The sequence below is a fragment of the Anarrhichthys ocellatus genome, unplaced genomic scaffold, assembly GCF_004355925.1.
Source record: "Anarrhichthys ocellatus isolate YVR2014 unplaced genomic scaffold, GSC_Weel_1.0 scaffold23, whole genome shotgun sequence".
In the NCBI taxonomy this organism is placed as follows: Eukaryota; Metazoa; Chordata; class Actinopteri; order Perciformes; family Anarhichadidae; genus Anarrhichthys; species Anarrhichthys ocellatus.
Window position 1 is genome coordinate 1613439 of NW_022280053.1, and position 21903 is coordinate 1635341.

The 21903-nt window shown below is 44.4% G+C and overlaps 1 protein-coding gene across 3 annotated transcripts in view; it reads left to right on the forward strand.

Moving 5' to 3' along the window:
• The window catches only part of col5a1 (procollagen, type V, alpha 1), a 73081-nt gene that overhangs the window by 17282 nt on the left and 33896 nt on the right, over window positions 1-21903 (forward strand). For all 3 annotated transcript variants that reach the window (XM_031859909.1, XM_031859910.1, XM_031859911.1), the window contains exons 3-13: window positions 3412-3625; window positions 4051-4213; window positions 14011-14142; window positions 14969-15073; window positions 15179-15613; window positions 16240-16917; window positions 17034-17090; window positions 18688-18729; window positions 19261-19323; window positions 19437-19511; window positions 21299-21391. In XM_031859909.1, coding sequence (XP_031715769.1) covers window positions 3412-3625; window positions 4051-4213; window positions 14011-14142; window positions 14969-15073; window positions 15179-15613; window positions 16240-16917; window positions 17034-17090; window positions 18688-18729; window positions 19261-19323; window positions 19437-19511; window positions 21299-21391 — 2057 coding nt within the window. The remainder of the gene's footprint in view (window positions 1-3411; window positions 3626-4050; window positions 4214-14010; window positions 14143-14968; window positions 15074-15178; window positions 15614-16239; window positions 16918-17033; window positions 17091-18687; window positions 18730-19260; window positions 19324-19436; window positions 19512-21298; window positions 21392-21903) is intronic.

A 21903-nucleotide genomic window follows, 5' to 3' on the forward strand; every position in this document is an offset into this window, starting at 1 on the left:
CGCCAGGTCTCTGCGGTTGAACCCCCCAAGAATAAATCTTAGACTATTCTCAAACTATAGAGCTTTAGTCGCATGATGTTATTTGGGCCCTGAGCTTGAAACACTTCCATCACGAGTCCTACCTTTGCCCATTAGAGCCCTGTACATCAAAGACACACACATCCATCTTCCTCTCTTTCACTCTCTTTGTCCATGTTTCCCATCCTTTTTTGCACACCAGCAGACAGGTACACTTGTTGTCTCTGCAGCAATATGCAATCCCACTGGAATGCTGCTTTTCTCATACAGAAGGAGGGATTTGGACACAGCGATGACTGAATGACCAATTACTGGACACAAGACGTTCTACCCCATTTACCTGCTTGTGTGCGCACTGACAGATGGTGGAGAGGATCAGTCAAAGTGCTGGCATAGTTCCTACACCTCCCTGACGTTCTCAGAGAAGTTTGGTAGATTCCCAATGCCTCCAATGTAAAATTGGAGACGGGGTGGTAAACCACTCTCTGTCTCTTGTAACTTTCAAATAAGACCTCTCTCCATCAACCCAGAGAATAGTCCAAGAAAAATAAAAAACTAGTTATATCACACCTGAGACATTATATCAAAATAAAAAGCAACTTTAATTGGTTATTTAATCTAGAGGAAATTGGTGGGTCGTGCCTGGTTGGCTGGTCGTGATGTCTTGTCTTTGTGTCTCTGACTTTCCGGGACCTTTTGAGTCTGACACTGATGATGGTGCTGCCAGTGTAAACTCCCAGGACTTCTGGCACCACAGCCCTCCCATTCCCACCATGTCCTCACATGCGCGCACACACACACACACACACACACACACGCACACACGCACACTAAATGAGGAATGAGGTATCGCTCATCTGGTGGCCCGAAGTAGCGGCTTGAGAGATACATTCCAGAGAAACCTGAGCGTTTCTGAATGACCCCCCCCCACCCGACACACACACACACACACGCACTTTGCTATGGGGTCCTGAGGAGAGAGCAAGCAGGAGAATAGGTCACAGAAACAAGAGATTGCTCTTATTTCCTCTTCTCGTCCTTAATTTTGTATTTTTCAATACAATCACCTTCTTTCACCCTCCTCTCAGATTGAGGTTCTCTCAGGGCATCTCAGTCCTCATAGTGATGGCAGGGAGGACAGGCCACACTGCATAAACACAAACCCACAGATGAGAAACTCTGCTGCATGAATGCTACTTCAATTTAATTCAGAGGCAGTTTTATTCTCAATTTCAGCCCTGAGTGGTCTGAGTCATTTCTTTCTGCCCTGCACTCCCACTTCTTCAGTGCCATTGTGTCTCTTTCAACCCACAGCTGACCCTCGACCCCCACACAAACAGCCAGTCCTGAGCCAGCGCTGAGTCATTGGGTCTACTTTAATGCAAAATAACTGCTATTACCCAGGTGTGCTGAATCATAAATCCCACTTGATGGGCGATTTTTTATTGTTAACATAGGTGATGCCCCCTAAACAAAATATAAAAGGGCAGGTGTTGTGCCCTGTGCAAATGCCCAAGAATTGGAGAGATGCCACCAAGAAAAGGCTGTAGCGAGAAGAACTTCAGCAGTAGTGAAATTGAGGTACTGTTAAAGAAACTTAAAGAAAGTAAACCTGCTCTCGACCACTCATACAAGTTTCCATTACCTAAAAGAAGAGCAAAAATAAGAAAACATTGGTGAATCCTAGAAACCATTGGGTACCAACAGAATAAGAACAAATCGTGGATGCGAATATCTTATATCTCTTCCTGCACGAGGCCCATTGTCTCTGGATGTAGTCACAATCTGTCCTTCATCTGGTTTCTTTTCCCGTCGTCCTTTTTTTGCACCATAACTGTCATTTCATAAATTTGCGCCCGCTCAAGTCTTTCTCTCACCAAACTCATCCATACGATGGTGTTTGAAGGGTCTCTTCCTCTGCTGTCTTACACCATCCTGTCAAAGCATCTGTCAATTAAAGCAATCTTTCTCATATGTTGCCAAGCTGAATTCCTGAGGGAGCGCACTGCCAAGGCATGTGCTCTCTCCGCATGATGCGATTTGATGCCTGCCATTCATGAAAGAAGGAATCATAGAAAAAAGGGAGGAAGACATGACAGGAAGGCAAACAGACTCCCAGATGCTGACTGGGTGAAAGACAAAAGAGAATAGAATGAATGCATGGCGGTGCTTCCATTTACTTTCTTCTTTCTTTTTCTACTATCTCTTCCTAACCTATGGTTCCCTTTGAGACGCCACTCATTGGCTAGTCACTCCGATTTCGCCTTTTCCAGCCTGTCTCCTACGATTCTGAGGAAATGGTGGCAGAGTAAGGGGGTTTAATGGCTGCACGAGGTGCTACAACACCACCGCAGCCGCAAACCCTGCCTCTCTTTTCTGGCCGTCTGGAAATCTCCGCTCTGCACATACCGCACAGCAAAGATCTGCTACTGGAATCCAAGTGGTTTCTTTGCTTATGGTAAATATAATCCAGATATCTGGGTTTCTCTTAACAATAGTGGTTTCAACAAAGTCAGATTGGCTTTTTTCTAAAACTAAAAGATCAGACAGCCTCAAGTGTAGTCTGATCTCGACATTAGCGAGCAACAGTCTCCCCGGGTGGCTGGAGAGGCCGCCCTCTTTCTGGGGTCCTCAGAACACCCCACGAAGGGAATCTGTCTGGCAGATGTGTCCCACACTTTAGCAAAATGGAGGAAATAGTTGAGGCTGCACAGTGGAACAGTTGGAAGCAAACCCGTCTTTTTTAATGTCTGGTATTCAAACACATAAAAAGTGCAGAAACAAAGTATTATTGGTATTTCCATACTTGTGTGTCTTTAACTCTGTCTCCTGTAAGTTTTTTTTACTCCCATTTCCTCATCTCCAACCTTTCTTTGGAGCACTTCAGTGTCTGTTAGACTGATCAGCTGTGGGAGGAGAGAGAAGAGCGGAAAAGGAGGGGTTTGAAGGATAGTTCGACGAAGTCTCCCAGGATCACATGCTTTTGTCATTATGCTTCTCATCCTGTGCTGCGCTGGAAATGCTCCACTTTGCACTTCTAACTTTTTGTTTTTTTCCCCCTTCTGACCGGCCTCTAGTCTGCCAGCCATCCCTTTCAGATTAATCCTATCCTGTTACATTTTGGACACTCCACAAATTGTTGGCGCTTCCTTTCGGTGCTCAAAGCCCATCCTTTTCAATTCTTCCATTCTAAACTATTATTAAAAATAATAATTTACATATTCCCTCTTAACACCGAAGAGCACAGCCTGTCTCCTAAAATGATATTAAGGTTACAACATCCTGAACACAAACACAGTATTTAATTTTCTCTTTTGATGATGAATGATTACTGCTACGTATAACTCTCCAAAACGTTTCTCTCTCTGTTCAACCCGCCGTCCGTCCTGCCAGGTGATGTGTTCCCGGAGGACTTTTCCATCTTGGCCACAGTGAAGCCTAAGAAGGGCAGCCAGTCCTTCCTGTTGTCTGTGTACAACGAGCAGGGCATCCAGCAGCTCGGACTGGAAGTGGGCCGCTCGCCGGTGTTCCTGTACGAGGACCAAACAGGCAAACCCAGCCCTGAGGACTACCCCCTCTTCAGAGGAGTCAACCTAGCTGACGGAAAGTAGGTGCTCCGGTTGTTGGTTCATGCAGCTTCCCCTCTAATCAAAGTCCAGGTGGATGTGTTAGACTTTGATGCTGGTTTAGTTTGTGAAGCAGCACCTTGCCCAGGTGTCCTGTTTTGCAACAGATTTGTTAGTGACATGCAACCTCGTCAGTGTTCGTTTGTGATATTGTACATTTGATCCCTTAAAGTAAATGTGGATCTTTTGCATGCAAACACAGTGTTGAATTTGTATCACCGAACAAAAAAGGGTATTTTAAGAAAGAGTGAAATGAGATTCAATTTCACTCCAAAAAACAGAATGGGATGTATTTGAATTTGAGAGGCCGAACACAAAAGGCGCTCTTGACAGTGCCTTAGCAGTGTGTAAGTGGACAGCATGTAACCCAGTAAGTGTGTGAATTAACTTCACCTTCACCTTTCAGATGGCATCGAGTGGCCATCAGTGTGCACCAGCAGACCATCACCCTCATTCTGGACTGTAAAAAGAAGGCCACCCAGAAGCTGCTCCGAAGCCCTCACCCCATCATCGATACGAAGGGAATTGTAGTATTTGGAACTAGAATACTTGATGAAGAAGTCTTTGAGGTAGGCATTATACTTTCACTCCTAATCTACACGTTTTAATGGCATTATTCTAATATTGCACCGCTTAGGACTGTCTGTATGTCTGTATGTTAAGTAATCTTACCAGATGCACACTTGTTTTCCACTCGACTGTGTCCATTTGGTATCTGTGTGTTAATTGATCGATTGGTATTTGGCATCTCCCGTTCTACGCTATTTCCAAGGCTACTAAGTAAGGAGGCCCAAAACAATCCTTTTTGTGGACAATTCTCAGGCCAACTTGATATAAAATCCTTAAGCGATTAAGAGATTCTCCATTCCAACTTCAGTACAGACACACATGTGGCTGTGGTGTAAATGATGGCCAATCCCCAATCCCAAAGTCTGCATGTCATGGCACACAGAATGGGGATCGTGGTAGTGTCCACATCCTCAATAGATGTGTGCATTTAGCTTGTGGAACCCCCAACATCTCACAAATCAAATTTAATTTAACACATTTTCCACATCTTCCACACAAAAAAACACAATGTCCCTGAAGTCTGTTCTGTTTACACCTGTACCACATTTTTTTTGCATGTTCAACTCTGGATCTGTTGTTGCCGTTTAGAAGTTTCGCCTCTCTCTTGTGGCTGCTCTGCAGTTAAAACCCAGTCCAACTTAAACGTTATATTTCTGTTTATGGTTTCATGTCTGAATTATTTTTCTCAAACATTTTTGTTTACAGAGGTTTTTAACAAGTGGTGACAGGTTTTCATTATAGGAACGGGGGCTTCACTTCTTCCTACCTCTTCTCTTCATGTGTATAAATGCTTCGTGGCGGGAGCTGAAAGATGAATGTTTAATGTGACTAGTGACAGGAAGCCTTTTGGGGGTTTCTAATACCCACAGATACCTGATGTGCATCATGACGTCAAACACTTTTTGCTTCTACCTAGTGTGACGAATCAGAGTTAGTTCGTATAGCGCCTTAAACAAGCTTTTGTGTGGACATTTGTGGCTCTTAAACATGACCCCTGTGAGGGACACGTACACACACAAACACACCAAAGCGCACACAGAGGGAGCACAAGGCACAAGGAATAGTGTTGTCTTTGTCCCGTCGGAGTTGTGCTTGTTTAAAGGGGGATTAGTCTGTGACGCTGAGGCCCTCAATAATAATTAGTAACAGAGGCTGACTGATGTGACTGATGCTGAGCCAGCTGACCTTTAACCTCACTGCTGCTCAGCGAGAGCAGACGAAAAGAATGAAATATGACATCACTCCACCCCCCACAATCCCCAAAGTTGGTCTGGCCAAGACATAGGGGAGATGGACATATGATCAGTCAAAACCATTAATCACAGTATGTACTGTACTGTATATGTATGTCATTATATACACAACAGGGTTAGATGTGGTTCATGAGTGAACCACTGTTTTATGTTGCACGGATTGTGTTCACATTCTATTGAAATTGTTGACTAGAGCTATTTAATGAGGCATGAATAGAGAAGTGTTTGGTGTGTGTGTATGTGTGTTACAGCTAGCCTAAGCCTAATGGCCACTCGTAAAGTCCTCCAGTTGCCAACAGCATGACTGCATTTATCCGGCACAGTTGTACTACTGCTGTAATTTCATTACTGCCCGTTGCACACTCGTCATGAGATCGAATTGATACAGGAACAATTTAAATCCTACCCAGCAATCAGAGCAGCGGTATAACAGTCAACTGGTTACCGTGGGACCAGACAGATATTTCGTGTGAGATGTTTAAAAGCCCTCCTGCTGTGCGTCCGCCAGTCGGGAGACGGGACAGGCTCCAGTGCGTGCAGAAAATGGAAAATATGCCACATAGTTTCCAAATTATGCTCAGGCTGCGCTCCTTTCCTCCTCTTACTCCCTTCTCCCCTCTGTAGTTTAGTCTGATCCTGTGTTGACTTTAGCCAGAGTCAGTTACCACCAAGACAGCATGAAAGTTGAGCATGAAAACACCCACAAAATACATGTTTTCCTTTAGAGTCCCAATGCATCATACGGATGACCGCTCAGAAAGAATTTCCCTTTACAAAAAGAGAGAAAATCAATGTTTTTGGATTAAATAGATTAAAAATCATAAAATCAAAACATATATTTGCATAAAGAGACTTGAGGATGTACATATAATCTTTAGATTTACACTGAATGGTGTAGAGGAGTCTGGGCCTTTTCTCTACATACAGCAGTCGGTAGGCACGCTGTACTCACTGTATGCAGAGGTGGTTTGTGGTTTGGTTTCTGACATGGTTATTGTGGTCACAGAGAAAGCGTCTACCCTCTATAAGTACCATCATGTTATTTTCTTTTCTTTGTAGCTTGTTTAAGAGTACTGTAACGCGTGCCAGTAAAGACTATGAAGGTAACGATTATATAAGAAGACGGGTATTTTACTTGGCAATCAATGCTCATCCGTTTTAAAGGAAATAGTAATTACTCCTTGGTAATGACTGTAATGTAAACATTCAAATCAGTCATTAAGAACCAGTATCTTTAATGACTTTTAGTGATGTTGTTTTTCTTCATGCCTGTAGGGTTATGGGTGTTGAAAGCATGTGTAGTTTAATCTCTGTTCAGAATTTAGGGCCTGCAAGACATAGTCTGTCTGCAGAGTGTGTTCCTTGCTTTCCGTGTTCACTGTTGTTTTCCCGAGAGTGTGCCAAGAAAAAACAGAGATAATTTAATGTCCATCCCTCGGCCCTAAGTAGCGTCGAGTGAAATAAATGGCTGCTGTTGATTTGAGGGGAACACAAACAGGACAGATGGACCACTTGGCCTCACTCAGAGGGGACCCCAGGGGACCTCGAGTGAATCGAAGTGGCCGAGGTGGAGCTGCGCGAACACAGCAGTTGTTGTCCGGCCTCCATTGTTGCAGTCCAAGCAGAGCGAAAGTCCGGTATGAATGCGGGCGATCATATAGTGCAGTTTTTTTGTCACAGAGAGACATCAATTCAGCGTATTGGAGAGTTGAGCAGACTAGCCTATAGATCAGAAGAACAAGATGTTCAGGATTGAGAGGAGTGGGGGAGTTGGAGCAGTAGGATCGGGTAGCGGAGCCAAAACCTATGGGTCACACTCTGGAAAGAATGAGGAGCTCTCTTCCCGCTGATGTCAGTCTTGGAACAGCAACCATACCACATGACATCATCCAGAGGTTTCCTTGGTATCCGCTGATAGGCTGTCCCAGACTGATGGTCTGAACAAGGGGGAGAGAGGGTGGGTGGGTGGTGGAAGAAGTGCATGTGGGGATAAGTTGGGGAGGATAGGTAGGAAAGCGTGATGTGCTTCAGAAGAGGAGGATTGGGGTAAAGATGTAATGAAATAAAGGATCAGAGATGGAATGAGTGGGGGAGTTTAAGGCAAATATGATAAGAGTGGGAGGGGACAACCGCATCAGTTGGGAGGCCTTTAATAGGGCTGGGATGAAGTGAGTTGTGTGGCTCACGTGGTGCAACCAGAGCCAGGAAAAAGTAGTAAAAAAACGCACTCGATGCGTTAGTATCTTTGCGCTAGTAGCTTTAGTATTGTAATGGCACGACGAGTTGTACACATCCTGTTTCCTCATCTTTACCCCATGACTTATCTTCAGTTTTCCTGCCATTAACTCGGCGCCCCTTATTTACAGTTCACATGTATTCATGTGCGGATGCTCTCCTGATTTACATCGTGACTGTTTTAGAGATTTGACACCACTTGATGTTCCGAATTTAGAATCCTATTTTGGCCCGGTGTCTGAGGTAGTAGTACAATTGGTTAGACGGATGTTTCCAGCTCTTATTTGGCTTCTGTTTTATTACTTGTGATTAGCTACACTCAGTAGCTCTAGTAACGCTTTTGAATCGGTGTACCTCTTTGATTTTTTGTCATAAAAAACAGTTTGCTGGATGGTTAACAGATGGATATTGGTTTCTCTTATGGAGCTCCATTAGAGGAGACCTGGGAATGTTATGCCCTGCTTGGGTCTTCATGAATTTCAAACAATTCCACTGTTAACTTTAGCTCCGTTTCATGCTGGCAACTTTTAGCCCTGTGTTTAGTCGATTTTAAGGGGATAACCCAGCAAACTCGGTGCTAACCCTGCTCTGGAGTAGGGCCAGCAAGCCCTGGGCTAAAATCGGGGCTAGCCCACTTTGGAATGTGCCAGGATTGTGCCAGCGTGAAAGCTTTCTAACAGCTCCCTTAGCCCGTGGCTAAGGACAGTGTGAAAAGCCTAATCATAACTTACTTGAAGATAGTGTAGTGTATTTTTCTGCAGTGTCGAGTGCAAATGTGTATGTTTTTAAGGGTCGAACAATTTTCCTACTAAAAAACAAATCATGTCAGTGGAGAAGCTGGGAACTGCAATCTGTCCCAGCTGGATTTAGACATGCAGTAATTCAGATGTTATTATCCAAATGATAATGGATTGTTTCAAAGATTCAAGTAGAGAATTTGTAGTGTAAATATTAATAGTGTATATCACTTTGTAAAACTGTAGCCATAATGACACTTCTGAATGGTATGCTGTGGGGTAGTTTTGGAGTCAACTCTATCCCGGCTTAAAACATCCAAAAAGCTTTTCCAAAGCATACAAAATGAAATCCCTATGCGTGTACATTGCTGTGCTCACGTTTGTATGCATTATCTTGTCCAAGGTATAAGTCATGCTTCACTGTCAGAACACACTACCTCCATACTTTTCAGTTTGCGGAATAGGACGTAGACTTCAGTAGCCCCAGGGAAGATGGAGTTTCCACCATGATAATTAAGAGAATTTCCCTAACTCATGTCAGATGTTTGTCTTTCGCCCCCTCTGTTATTCCTTTACTGTGTCAGCAAGCCCTGAAGTGTACCCTCAGCACTTTTATGTAGATTTCAGCAAATGGCCAAGCCAAACAGAATCTACGTCTGTTATATGAGGCCAGCCCGCTCTGGTTTCCACCACCCCAAATGAACAGGAAATGTGAATATGGCTGCCGTAGTCCTCAGAGACGTGGAATTAGAATCTTATACAGAAGGGAGTGGGATGGGGGCTGAGACGCTGAGGATTGAAATGATGGAGAGGCCCAGATGGGATCCAAAAAAACAGGATATGGGGCACGGAGGTGAGGGATTGGTTAAGGTGCTGTGCGGTGGAGAAGTGGGGTGGCAGACGGGCCTGTTGCTCTTGGCAGCTGCTCTGAGTTTTGGGATTGAGCTACAGTCTGGAGGGGAAAGGGTATGTGGGTGAAAACGTACCTCATGTCTGGTAAAGTTCTGTAAATTTGTTGGAGTGGAAGTTCTCTGAAGGCATATGCGTGTTTTGAAACATGCATGCATGTACTTAAACGCATCATACAGCTAGTTTATTTATGTGTCCATGTGCATTTTCGTGTGTGTGTGTGTGTGTCCAATCCATGCTGATTAATGGCCTCTGTGCGGTGGGCTGACCTCTGCGATGTTTTATTTGGTTTTCGTGGTCAGATTTGAGAATGGCCAGGCGCTGGGACTGCGACTGTGCCGGTGTGGGCTGGCAGAGGGACCAAGGCCTGGCTCAGAGCTCAGGGGTGACTGTGTAAATATGTTGTGAAAGTAGCTCGCCTTAAAATGCTGCCAGAGCTCGGACCTCCCAGAGTCTTATCCTGCCCTGTGGGGCCCTCCTGCCCAATTTTTCTTTGCTGACATATAATCCAGAAAAATGACAAAAACCTCGACTCTTTTCATAGTAAGTTCTGTACCTCCTGTTGTGCCGGAGCCATTGACCGGTGTCCCCGAGGATATGGAGAAATAATGAGCATTGATTTGTGCTGTCTATTTTGTGCTATGCTGCTCTAAGCATCAGCAGGGGGTCACCTGACATCACCTTACTCTAATAAAATTAAGCCTTTTTAGGCTCCCCCTCACTTTATGCTTAAAGTATGTATGTGTATAAGAAAGAGAGGAGGAGAGTTTATTTGCATGCACTTAATTTTGTTACGTTTTAGCCGCTCGTGTCACAATAATTTACCCCACTCATTAGCTGTCCATTGTGTCGTGATGTTTTGGAAACCGCACCAATATTGATTTCCGTCCCATGCAATCATATCTTTTAATTCAGAAGATGGATCACAATGAACTCGATCATGATCATGCATGATTGTGGGTCAGGTTCAGATGGAGACAAATGTTTGGCTTAATGCTCACGAGAGCACTCTCCTGCCCTCACCTGGACAAGACCAGAACATCCAGTACGGATTCATGTGTGTGGGCCGAACTGGGTGAGGTCTGGGAATGAAAGCCAAAAAGTTGATGTGACATTTGAGTAAATAACATACAGAAAGAGGAATAGATTGACGCTTTTTAGTGTTATTGATCGGTCTTTGTTCCGCTTCTGTAATCTTGGAAAAACTGCAGCTCGCTTATGGATTGGTGCGCGTGTTTTGTGTGTGCATGCGAGTGTCTTCAACAGTTTCTTTAGGACAAAGTATGTGAAGTGAGATCGACTGTTGCTCACAACAGCCACAGGCAATGGCTTTTCCACCGGAGCATTGGCCCGGAGAAGAGTCATATTTCAGCTGAGTCCAGGGAGATGCTGACAGCAGCAACCCTGTTATTGTCTGAAATTTCTGCCTTAAGCACCACTCTGATGTGCCACATGATGCTCCAGAGTGAAAAACGTTGCTGTCCCCTCTCAAATATGAAAGCTGATTGCATGTCTTTTATGGTTCCCCCAGGGGTTTGGGTGTGATTGTATAATTCCAGGTTTTTTTCTTCCTTTGGTGTGCTCTGTTTGTCGGTGTGGAATTGCCGGTTTTTTGGGCGTCTGTGTTTCCGTGCATTAATCATTTGACGTATATTTCGGTCTGCGTTCATGTCACATATCAACGTCCGTTGATGTGACTTGAAGTGAGCAATAAGTTATAATGTCCTGCTCTTTTTAACGTGTTGGGTTTAACTAAGCGCCGTTATCAAATTCAGAATCCCTGACTCTGCACATAGAGTTGTTGCAGTGCGGTTTCCTGTCGTCAAAATATAGAGAAGTAGCCCCCATATACAGTAATGAAGTAAATATCTCTTGCTTAAATGGGTTGCTGGACTGAGTTTACCATTCAGCGGCAGAATACTAAATGAGAAACTTGGTATTAGCATACAGCTGGAGAGCAGCATAGGAATATTGACTGCTTCCCTACATCTATTAAACAGCAGCTTACGTATATAAAGTTTGGCACCAGAATCTGTGGAGCGACGTGTGGGGAAAAGAGCAGCTCCGGTTCGAAGAAAGGAAATCACAACCAGTGATTAAGTGGATCCAGACGTTGACAATAGTTTTACTGTGAAGGTGTGCGGGTTCGTGGGAACTTACGTACTGTATGTTCTGTAAAAATTAATTGGGCCCTTTTTTCATGTCAATCCATTTGCTACTCAGGGAGAGCACTACAAAGCCTTCGAAAAGATTTGTATTATGTTTTCTTAGAGTTTCTGTCTTTATGTCATCAGGGATATATAATAGATAGTTTGTAATAGAAAGTTTGCGTCATAAACAGGCTGATAAACGTCTGCATTTGCAAGGCAGGGGTTGTCTAATGATGGGATGCTATGAAGCTGCATTATGGGAACTGTAGGATGCTGAGTAGTCAGAGCTTCACCCACACTAAGAACTACAAGTGAGGCTATCTCTGAGATGGCTGCTTTGCTTTTTGGCCATTCGTTTTTACTTTGGCCAAGTGAACAAAATGTTTCTTAGCCTATTCATCTGCATTTGGTTTTGGGCAGTTCTCAGTGCCTAACCTCCCTTTTTATAGCCCAAAACTTTTTAACAGAATAAAACTTCAGACAGCTGGAACTGTTCATGCTGAATGGTTCAAAACGAATAAGCACAGCTCAATTCAGGTCCACATTCCCTATCCAGCTTCTTTTCATCCTTTTCTTCCCTCTCATACGCCTTTGGCTATAGAGTTAGCACAATCAAAAGCAGCCATCAGCTTTTCCAGCCTCAATAAGATCCTTAGAACAGCACACTTTTCTCTCGAGGCATGCAGACGCCTCTTTCTTTCTCTGTGTACATGTCACACCACATCATTAAAAACATTCTGCCACGGTGCTCTCTGCGCTGCGAGGATGTTCTCATTAAATGCTTAGGTGTATGATTGATTATCTCATTCTGGTACAATTAGGATCAAACCATTTGTGGTCAGGATGTGCCCTGACAAATCTTTGACCGCTTTGCAAGATGGAGAAAAAGGAGTGTGGAAGAAATGAAAAAGGAAAGCAGTAGAATGGCAGATGAATAGGAAAGCAGTTGCAATGCTCCAGACTGCAGGGCTGTTTTGTTGTACAGAGGGCTTATTCCTTATTGAATGTGACCTCATTTCAAACACTGAATTCCCATCATCCCCTTTCAGCGCAGCTGTTGCACACAGTCTTGCCAGGATAAGGGAGAAACAGAAACGGAGAAACAGAAACTGATACCAAGTAAAGGCTCCTTACAGAACCAGACTTTGGACAAAAGGGTCAGAGGCTCAGAGGTAGCCATTTGAAAGTTTCCTGGGAGCTCCCGAGTTCATAGCTGGGAAGAGTTGTGTAATGGCCACTCCTGTCTTTCTGCCTTGGAGGAAGTTTTGGGATTTGTTTTCTCACATCCACCATAAACCCCGCTGATAGCATGAGCCGTGGACGGAGCAAGAAACATCATCTCGCGTAGTCTTTTGCAGGAGTTATTAAAAGACCGGAGACGGAGGAGTGGGATCGGTGCTCCTCTGTGAACTGTCACTGGTTAGACCACAAATGCAATCCGTACTGGGAGAAATTCAGCTGGAAAGATATGTTAAGGGGTTTCACATTTTCTGCAATTGGACATAATTAAAAACATTTCATCCTCTATGGCGGTCCGTTCCCATAGTTGCATCACTTCACTCTCATACACCCCACCCCCAAAAAAAGACATTTGTTTCAGCTAAGTTAACGTTGTATTTGATTGATGTTGAATGACATCACTGCATTTGATTAGGACATGTTTGGATAGATGCAATACAGTGTTCCGCTGCCATATATGAATGCTGTTCAGAAACATGTGGCAAACACACACACACCCAGCTCCCTATGTAGCCCAGGGATCCTTCTGAGCCTTTTTTCACTTTTCCCTCTTGTTCTCTCTTGCTCTTTTTCTATCAATCTCTGTTCCTTCCTCTTCCTCTCTTCCTTTAAATCTCTCACTTATGTTACTGTTCCACTCCACTTCACCTTAACATAATTGTAATACGCACACACTCCTTTAAGTCAAATGGCTCCGCAGCTGCAGGTCTGCTCATGTTCACCATGTCACATTGATCCATTCATCTTACACAATCAGCTCAAAGGCGAAATGTCCTCAGTTCTGGGGCATGGTTTGTGTTTCGATCTATCCATCTATCATCTTGTTGAATACTCACTTTGTGTGTGTGAGCCTGTGGTTCTGTGTGTTTGTTTGTTTGTGTCATCGTCCGCAGCGACATGAAGTCAGTTGTTCCATGTTCTCGTGTAGCTCCGCTCTGTTTGCTGTAAGCTTTTTGTCTCACACTCTGGTGCTCAACTCTGATGCAAAACAACACTGTTGGACCCCGGACAAAGTTCTTCATCATTCTGTCAGCCTTAGATTCCCCTGACTTGACCTAGTTTCAGGACTGCCTGTTCTGCATGTGATAATAACGCACGCAGATGTTCTCCCTCATCTCCATTTGTTTGTATGCCTTCATTTTTCCCCATGGGTCACAGAGTGTGAGACCGACGTCTCTGTCGCTGCCGATTGTTTGCTTGTTTATTGTCATGCATGACTTGTGTAGCTGTGTCCAGGGGGGTCTCATGACTTCTTGTTTCTTGTGGTTTCCAGGGAGATATCCAGCAGCTAATGATTGTAGCAGACCATCGTGCTGCCTATGACTACTGTGAGCACTACAGCCCCGATTGTGAAGTGCCTGTGCCCGACCAGCCTCAGAACCAGGACCCCAACACGGATGAATATGTGAGTAACAAGACCTTTCTTTAAAATGATGTTAGTTGAAACTCAGAGCTCACAATGCAGCTTTGCAAACACAAGGCCATTACATTGCCCATAACTAGAGTAATTCTGGTGGATTTTTGCATGGACATTGTAGAAACCAGCAAGAGTGTTCTCATGGCTGACCTTACTCAAGGAAGTTCATTTCCCTTAATCCATAATTGCCTGTAATGCTCAAATCAGAACTCGGTCGGATCCTGTGCTGAAAAGAGCCTCTTGGCTTATATAAGAAAATTGCACTCTGCCAGAGGAAAGTGCTGACTGGGAAGAACAGGGTTATCAGGCTATGCAGTTAGTTAATAATGTTCAGGAATGATGTGGTGCCTGCCTAAGCCTGCATCCCTGCACCACACCATTTTCTGCACTGAATACCAGCACACTGCATGCTGAATAAAGGTGTGTCAGAAGTGTTAAAATAGGGAACAGGAAGTCAAGTTTTCCTTGCCCCGGGGCCTGTCAGTATGCCTGCAAAGTACACAAAAACTTGACCTGTTTTTTTTTTTGCTAAAGATGTGTGACAGATTAATTAGGGAAGCACTGGAAAAAGTAATTTGTCATTCAGTCGTAACAAGTTGCAACAGGGGGATGCAGCATGAGGCTTCCCCGAGTAGAAGGCATTCCTGCGTGCTGCTGATCGATGGCCAGTCTGTCTCACATATATCAGCCGGACCCAGCGGCCAACGGAGCAGTGGATCATGTTTGGAAATCATGTTTTTTTTAAATTGATAGTTATTTTTTCTCTCTCAGTCACACTCCCGCTCAATGTGAGTGTCATGTTTCTCTCCTTCAGAACACAGATGACAGCTACTATTATGAATACCCTTACTATGAGGATGTGGATGGCAAGCCTTTGGAAGCAAAATCTGATACTGAGACAGCCACAGAAGAAGTCAAGGTAGTCTACCAATAAGTGTTTTGCCACAAATATACGTCGTGTAGTAATGCAAATACAATCATACAAATGCGCCAAAGTAAACCATATATTGTCTGTGCCTTACAGGGGACAGATGGAGACCGAGTGGACACCACAGTGGAGGATGTTTTGAAGGGTTCTGGTGCCATCGGCGGCAAAATATTGACCAGCTCATCCTCTGGCTCATCCTCTGGCACATCCTCCAGCTCATCCAGCAGCTCCTCGGCGAGCTCTTCAGGTACCGCCACTGGTGGAGGAGACGCCTACAGAGGGGAGACCAGTCCTTACGACGGCTATGATGGCTACGGTAACTACGACGGCTACTACGAAGAGTCCACGGCGTCACCCGACGGGGACACCTCTCGACGTGTCGCCATCACCAGCACCGACATTGGCGCCGGGGGCGAGCTGGATCTGGGTGCAGGCGGAAAGATTGACTCGGGCACAGGGACTGGAATCGAGAGAAAGGTCATCACCAGTGGAGGAGGATCTTCGATAACCATCACCGCCAATAACACATCAGTACGTTGACGTTAATTACACTGACATCCTCACTTAATTGTTGTTTGTTTTGGACCGGTAGGTCTAACAGGTGTATTGATGAGCTGTTAGAAACATTTGAAGTCCTGTTCTTTACTTGGCTACATACTCTGTGCAAGTCCTGCCTGTAATTATGTGTGGGAGACATAAGCAGGGGCTTCTTTGGGCTCATCCTCGTGTTATAATCTACCAATCCACACGGGGGAAGCAAAGCCAATGGATGAAGAGATAAATACTTTTACAAAAATCTCCAACATTGAGGTTTTTGTACACGATAGAATGATAAGTATACAAAGATTGTGGCCAGTCGGGTAAAACATTTAAAGACGTCACCTTGGGCTTTAGGAATTTGAGAAACAGCATTTCTCTGTATTTTCTGACATTTTGCAGAGCAAACTATTTCAATTATAATGTGCAGATTTATCTATTATAAAAATAATCCTCAGTTGCAACTCTAGTCCGCTTAGTGTACGTTTTAACAGCTCCACAATGCAAAGTAATATTTTTTTCTTGTATGTTATTTGTTTTCACTGGAAGTTACCACCATCTGTTGCGTCTAACTGAAACCAGCAGTTAACACTTAATTGACTGTGATTGTGTTTTTATAGGGAGGAAGTTCCTACGATGACTACGGCAATGAATACGATTATGACTTGGAGGGCAAATCTACCACTGGTTTGGGCGGTGGCAGCAGCAGCAGTACAGTCAACGTCGGAGGCGGCGGCAGCAGCAGTTCAGTTCATGCCAGTGGTGGAGGCGGCAGCAGCAGCAGCAGTTCAGTTCATGTCAGTGGTGGAGGCGACGGCAGCAGTACAGTCCACCTTGGAGGTGGAGGCGACGGCAGCAGTACAGTCCACCTTGGAGGTGGAGGCGACGGCAGCAGTACAGTCGACCTTGGAGGTGGAGGCGGCAGCAGCAGTTCAGGTCACGTCAGTGGTGGAGGAGGCAGCAGCAGTACAGTCCACCTTGGAGGTGGAGGTAGCAGCAGCAGTTCTACCACCGCCATCGGGGGCAGCTCTGCCGGAGGTGGCTCTGTGTCCGTAGGAGGATCTTCCACCACTAGAGGGGGATCGGCCAGCGCCGGCACCGGAGCAGGGGGATCCATCGCCACCGGAACGGGCCTGGGCGTGGAAGGCGAGGGCGACGACTTGGATATGGAGCATGGGTTCAAGGAGGAGCCCCTCACTGACTATGACGGACTAGATGTCTATGGGGACTATGGGGACCTGGACCTGGAATACGAAGACAAAAAGCTGCCTGCTAAGACCGATCAGTATTTTGATCAGGTGAAAAATAATGGAAGGACATACTGGCAAAAGACATGGTCTATAAGATGAGGATGTCATGATGATGGTGTTGAAGAGGAGGGTTGGCTGATTATGTCTGTGTGTTTGGTGTGCAGGTCGACGGAGCTCGTGGCGAAAAGGGACAGAAGGGAGAGCCTGCTGTTATTGAGCCTGTGAGTATCACTATTTGAACAACATACTTCAGCAACAGATGTAGGCCGCGTGCTCTTGCGTGCACACGGGTGTGTGCGTGGATGTTTATATTTGCCAGTACATATGTATGATCCACATCCAAACACAATCAACCTCTCACTTCTGAATGACAATCCTATGGCCTAAAACATCAGGGCCCTTTCTCACAGTGTTCTTAAGCAAGGCCTCGCTCCTTCTGGTCATCAGACCCAACAGCTAAACATTTGGAGAACGGACATGCAGGGATTGTCAGTCATCTCTAAACACAGTGTGGGTAGTGTGTAAACATGGGGAGATGGAGGGAGGGAAGGGATAGAAGAACAACAAAAGGGAGCAAGAAAGCCTTTTCAAGCCTCTCTGCCAAAAAACTTTAAACTTAAAGCTTATTTTAAACACAAACAGGGTAAATACATCCAACCTTTATTCAGATACTCACACAGTATTTACAGGTGAGGACAACTCCTTTGATTTCTTTGTATAGGCACATACAGACACAGACGGAATTTATATCTCTCACACAGCTACAGCTGTTTCGCTTCAAACAAATGTCACTGAGCTCCACTAAGTATACATGGCTCTGTGACTGAGTATCTTCATGTTTATATGTGTGAGAGCAGAGAGGAGTGTGTGTGTGTGTGTCTTAAGTCCACTTCCCTAGATGACCGCTTGTGTATGTGTGAGTGTAAGCATGTTCGTGGACCACATTTGTGTACACATCACCACCCAGCATGACGTTTCCTCTTGTAAACACGCAAAAAGCGGGTTATCACACAAAAAAACACGAACACACACACACACTCCCCCCCCCAAGGTCTAGCAGCTCTTCCCATCACGCACACACTGCAGGCGAGACACGGGCATAACCTGGGGACTGTCAAAGATCAATTGAGCTCAAAACGTTGAGCAAGTACAGCTTGGGGTTTGATGGAAAACAGCACAAACTTCAAATGAGTTATGATAATGTGTGGGTTTCTGTCCTCATACCAAAAAAAAGTTTAAATGTTACCACAAGAGCAACCAAACAAAAAATATCTCTGGGGCCCAAAGAGCTGCATCTGTCGTCCACACCGAACCGAGATGGCTCTTTAGCTGTGGGGATAGATGGCAGAAATACCCTTCAATGACTTTGTTGAATAAATGTCGAAGTATAGAAGCATGTATAAACTTTTTGTCTTTTTGTCTTATTATCACATTCATGAGCAAATATTTTATCCGACAGTGTAAATTAATAATTATCACTTTAATTTCATTAGTAATCTCCTTGGCTTGTCCAGGTAGGAGAGCACCTCGGGGCGTCTTTGCCTTTCTGGCTCTGCAGTCACTCACCCTGCTTTCCTCCATAGATTAATTGATTAATGCTAAATTAACAAGGACTTTGAGATGTGGAAAGTTGATAGGCAGGTGTGTCGGGATATGTACTCACGTACACTTAGCTCCTTTAACCAAAGCCCTGTGCTAATGAACAAAGAATATGCCTGCGGGTGTGTCTGCACGCTGAGAGATCGCTGTGCACAGATATGTGCGGCCATGAGATAGACTCTTGTGGTAACTGATGATATCTGTGCTTGTGTGTTTCAGGGAATGTTAGTGGAGGGTCCGCCTGGGCCTGAAGGGCCAACAGTAAGTCTCTCCTTCTTTATTTCCTTATTCTGTATAGTCTCTGTTCTATGTATAAAAGCTGATGACGGTTTACCCAGTCTTCTAGTCCGTGCATGCTACGTCCTGTGGATAAGAACAAAAAAAAACTTTTCGTGCTTTGCTGTGAAAATCCCCCCCGGCTGCCTGATTTGTAATGCAAGGGGAGCAGCCAAAACTGTTCCCTCGAAGAGATATGGACTTGCCCAGATGTTGAAGAACTTAATTATTTATCGAGGACGATTCTTTCAGACACCGTTGCTCTTGACACCCTGCCGATGGAGTCCCACAGAGGCCAGCCATTCAAGCGTTGAGCTATAGACAAAGAAAGAGCGCCTCGCTCTGGATTTACTACTCACCAAGCTGTCCCATATTGCCTCATGCATTCCTTTCTCCCATGTGTGACCACTTTGCAAGATAAAGGCGAGGACTTTTAGTCGAGCAAATATGACTGTTTCTTTGTGATGCATTATGCGTTTATGATGTGTGTAAAATGAGATCTTTTGCTTAACTTAGGGTCTCCCCGGACCCCCAGGTTCTTCTGGCCCACCAGGCAGCTCTGGAGATTCTGGAGAGAGGGTGTGTTTAAAACTGTACATGTCACACAGATATTCAAAGCTCTTAGAATACAGAAACTAACCACATTTCTGTCCCCGTGTGTGTGCTTGTGTTTGTGTTATTTTCCATGGAAGGGTCCTCCGGGTCGTTCTGGTCTTCCTGGTGCCGATGGTCTGCCAGGAAGCCCTGGAACTGTGCTGATGCTGCCTGTAAGTACAATTATCATGTTTTCACATTTACCGACACTTAAAGCTCGAAAACATTTTCCATGTGGCTTTCATCCATGTTCAGCCTTGTTTAAAGCCAAGTATGATGCATCCTTCCCTGTGTTATCAATAACTGACATGTGGTTCACAGTGTAGTGGAATGAAGGGGGTTTCCTTTGAAACCATTTTTGATATGTAAATATGTGCTTTAGCAGCCCCTTGTGGTATGTTCAGTAACTTGGAGAGCCTCCTTCTCTATCACTTGTAGTGCTCACTCAAATCTGCATATGTAAGGGCTTTCTCTCCCGACATAGTTTTAACTAGTGCCACATTCTTTCGCCAACATTTGAGATGTCCTACCACGTGTCCTTCCAGGAAGTCGTCTAGCTGTAGACAGGAAGCAAAGCAGTGCAGTTCTCTCTGTAGCTTCAGCTGCATCTAATGGCTTTCAACCATTGCAGTTACACAGCCATGCTATCGGCTTCCTGCGCTGTCTACCTTTCTGACTTTTCTTCCCCTTGTACTTGCAAGATGTCTGATACAGCTGCTGCTGGATCTGATTAGTTGTACAGATGTGAGGTTGTGGTTTTCGGGGGTCCACATGAGGCAAGCTCCGTCTGGACAGGAACCCAAGTCGTTCTGGTGTATCCACTGGCAGAAAGCGCAGCTTGAAATCTGATCCCTGAGCTCCTGGGCTAATGGGAAACATGCATTGTTATTACGCCCTCCTCTCACCAGACGACTCTATGGCTCAGTGTTAAAAATTGTGGCTTTAAACAGGGTTGAATTGCGTTTTCTAACATGATGTCTTTGCTTAAATGGTCCAGTGACTAGAGATGCATCTTCTCTTTATTCTCTGTGCTCTGCCATAAGTCAGTGTTGTGTGAAAAAAATGTTGTAGTTCCCATCGCGGTGCTTTTCTCTTCCCCTCGCCTCTCTTGTCGACAATTTGATGTCGCGGAACATTTTGTTCAAGGTTCGATGATGCACAGGAATGTCGGTAAAGAATTGCATATTGGAGAAGGAAAGAAGAGAAAGAGAAAGAGAGAATTGAAGACACACCAAAAGGCTCACAGATTGGCAGGAAGGAAACAAAAAAAAACAAATAGCAGCATGTATTTGATTGTGACTTAAGATAGAAAAGGGAAGGGCCAATATTTAATCAAACTCAGCAAATTGAGTCAGAAGAAGGAAATGTGAGATTTACACAATGCTTGTGAAAAGTTCTGGATGTATGTGGTTTATTGTGAGTGACCTGCAGCGGCTCTGACTCATCCCTGATGTTCTAAATCAACGGTTTGTATTCTTGGTAACGACGTTTCTGTGATGGTAAAATCCTGCAGAGTATTTCACTGTTGTGTTGCTCCACGTCTGTAAACCAACGGGGACAGTCAGCCTCTCGAGGACTGTGCTCTGTAATCCAAGCCGGGATGCTTGGCCCAAACAAACCTGCGTTGCGCCACAGTCCTAGATATCCACCTATGGTGCAATGCTGGAATATCACCACCAGATGCCAGTAGAATTCGAAGCTCAAGGCAACGTCTGATGGTGCTGGTTTGACAGCTGGAGGCAGATGCTTCGTTCAACATCTGCTGCAGAGTTTCATGATGGGAATGCCGTATTAAAAAAATATTTAAGACATTGTTGGGAATAGATTCAAATGAAATATTCATGTTGCTGCAATGGCCATTTCACATTTTTCTCAGCTATTACTTTTGCCAGTGCCTTCTGTGTGCTGGTATCACCTTTGCTGCAGCGATAGTGTCACCAATCTGTGATTCCCTCCACAGTTCAGATTCAGCGCTGGAGGCGACTCTGGCCAGAAGGGACCTGCTGTGTCAGCACAGGAGTCCCAGATGCAAGCCATCATGCAGCAGGCTAGGGTAACAGTTCACACATAGACAGACTGCAGCAGTCAATATCATAGAAATGCACGTTGTTTTTTTCTCCATTTACCAAATTTGCTTCTCCTGTTAAAATAAGTCTAACTAGTTCTTATTGTGTTGTAAATACTTTTATTTTACTTGTTTTGCCATAATTGCATGAATACATTTAATTTTGACATGTGTCTCTTTGTATCTATACAGATCATTACTCTATTATCGTCATTCATTTTCTTTATTTCATCGTTACATTTTATTACCCAACCGTTGCTCACAAGCATGCATAATTCATGTGCAATTTCACACAGAACACATGAACACACATAAATACACTTACAGCACACACACACACACGCAAATGGATTTACATCCATGTTATATTTAATCATACATCAGCTACATGTACAGCAGCCTTCAATGTTATACATTCTTCTATATATATATATGTATATGTATACATATACATATATATAATATATATGTATATGTATATATATATATATATATATATA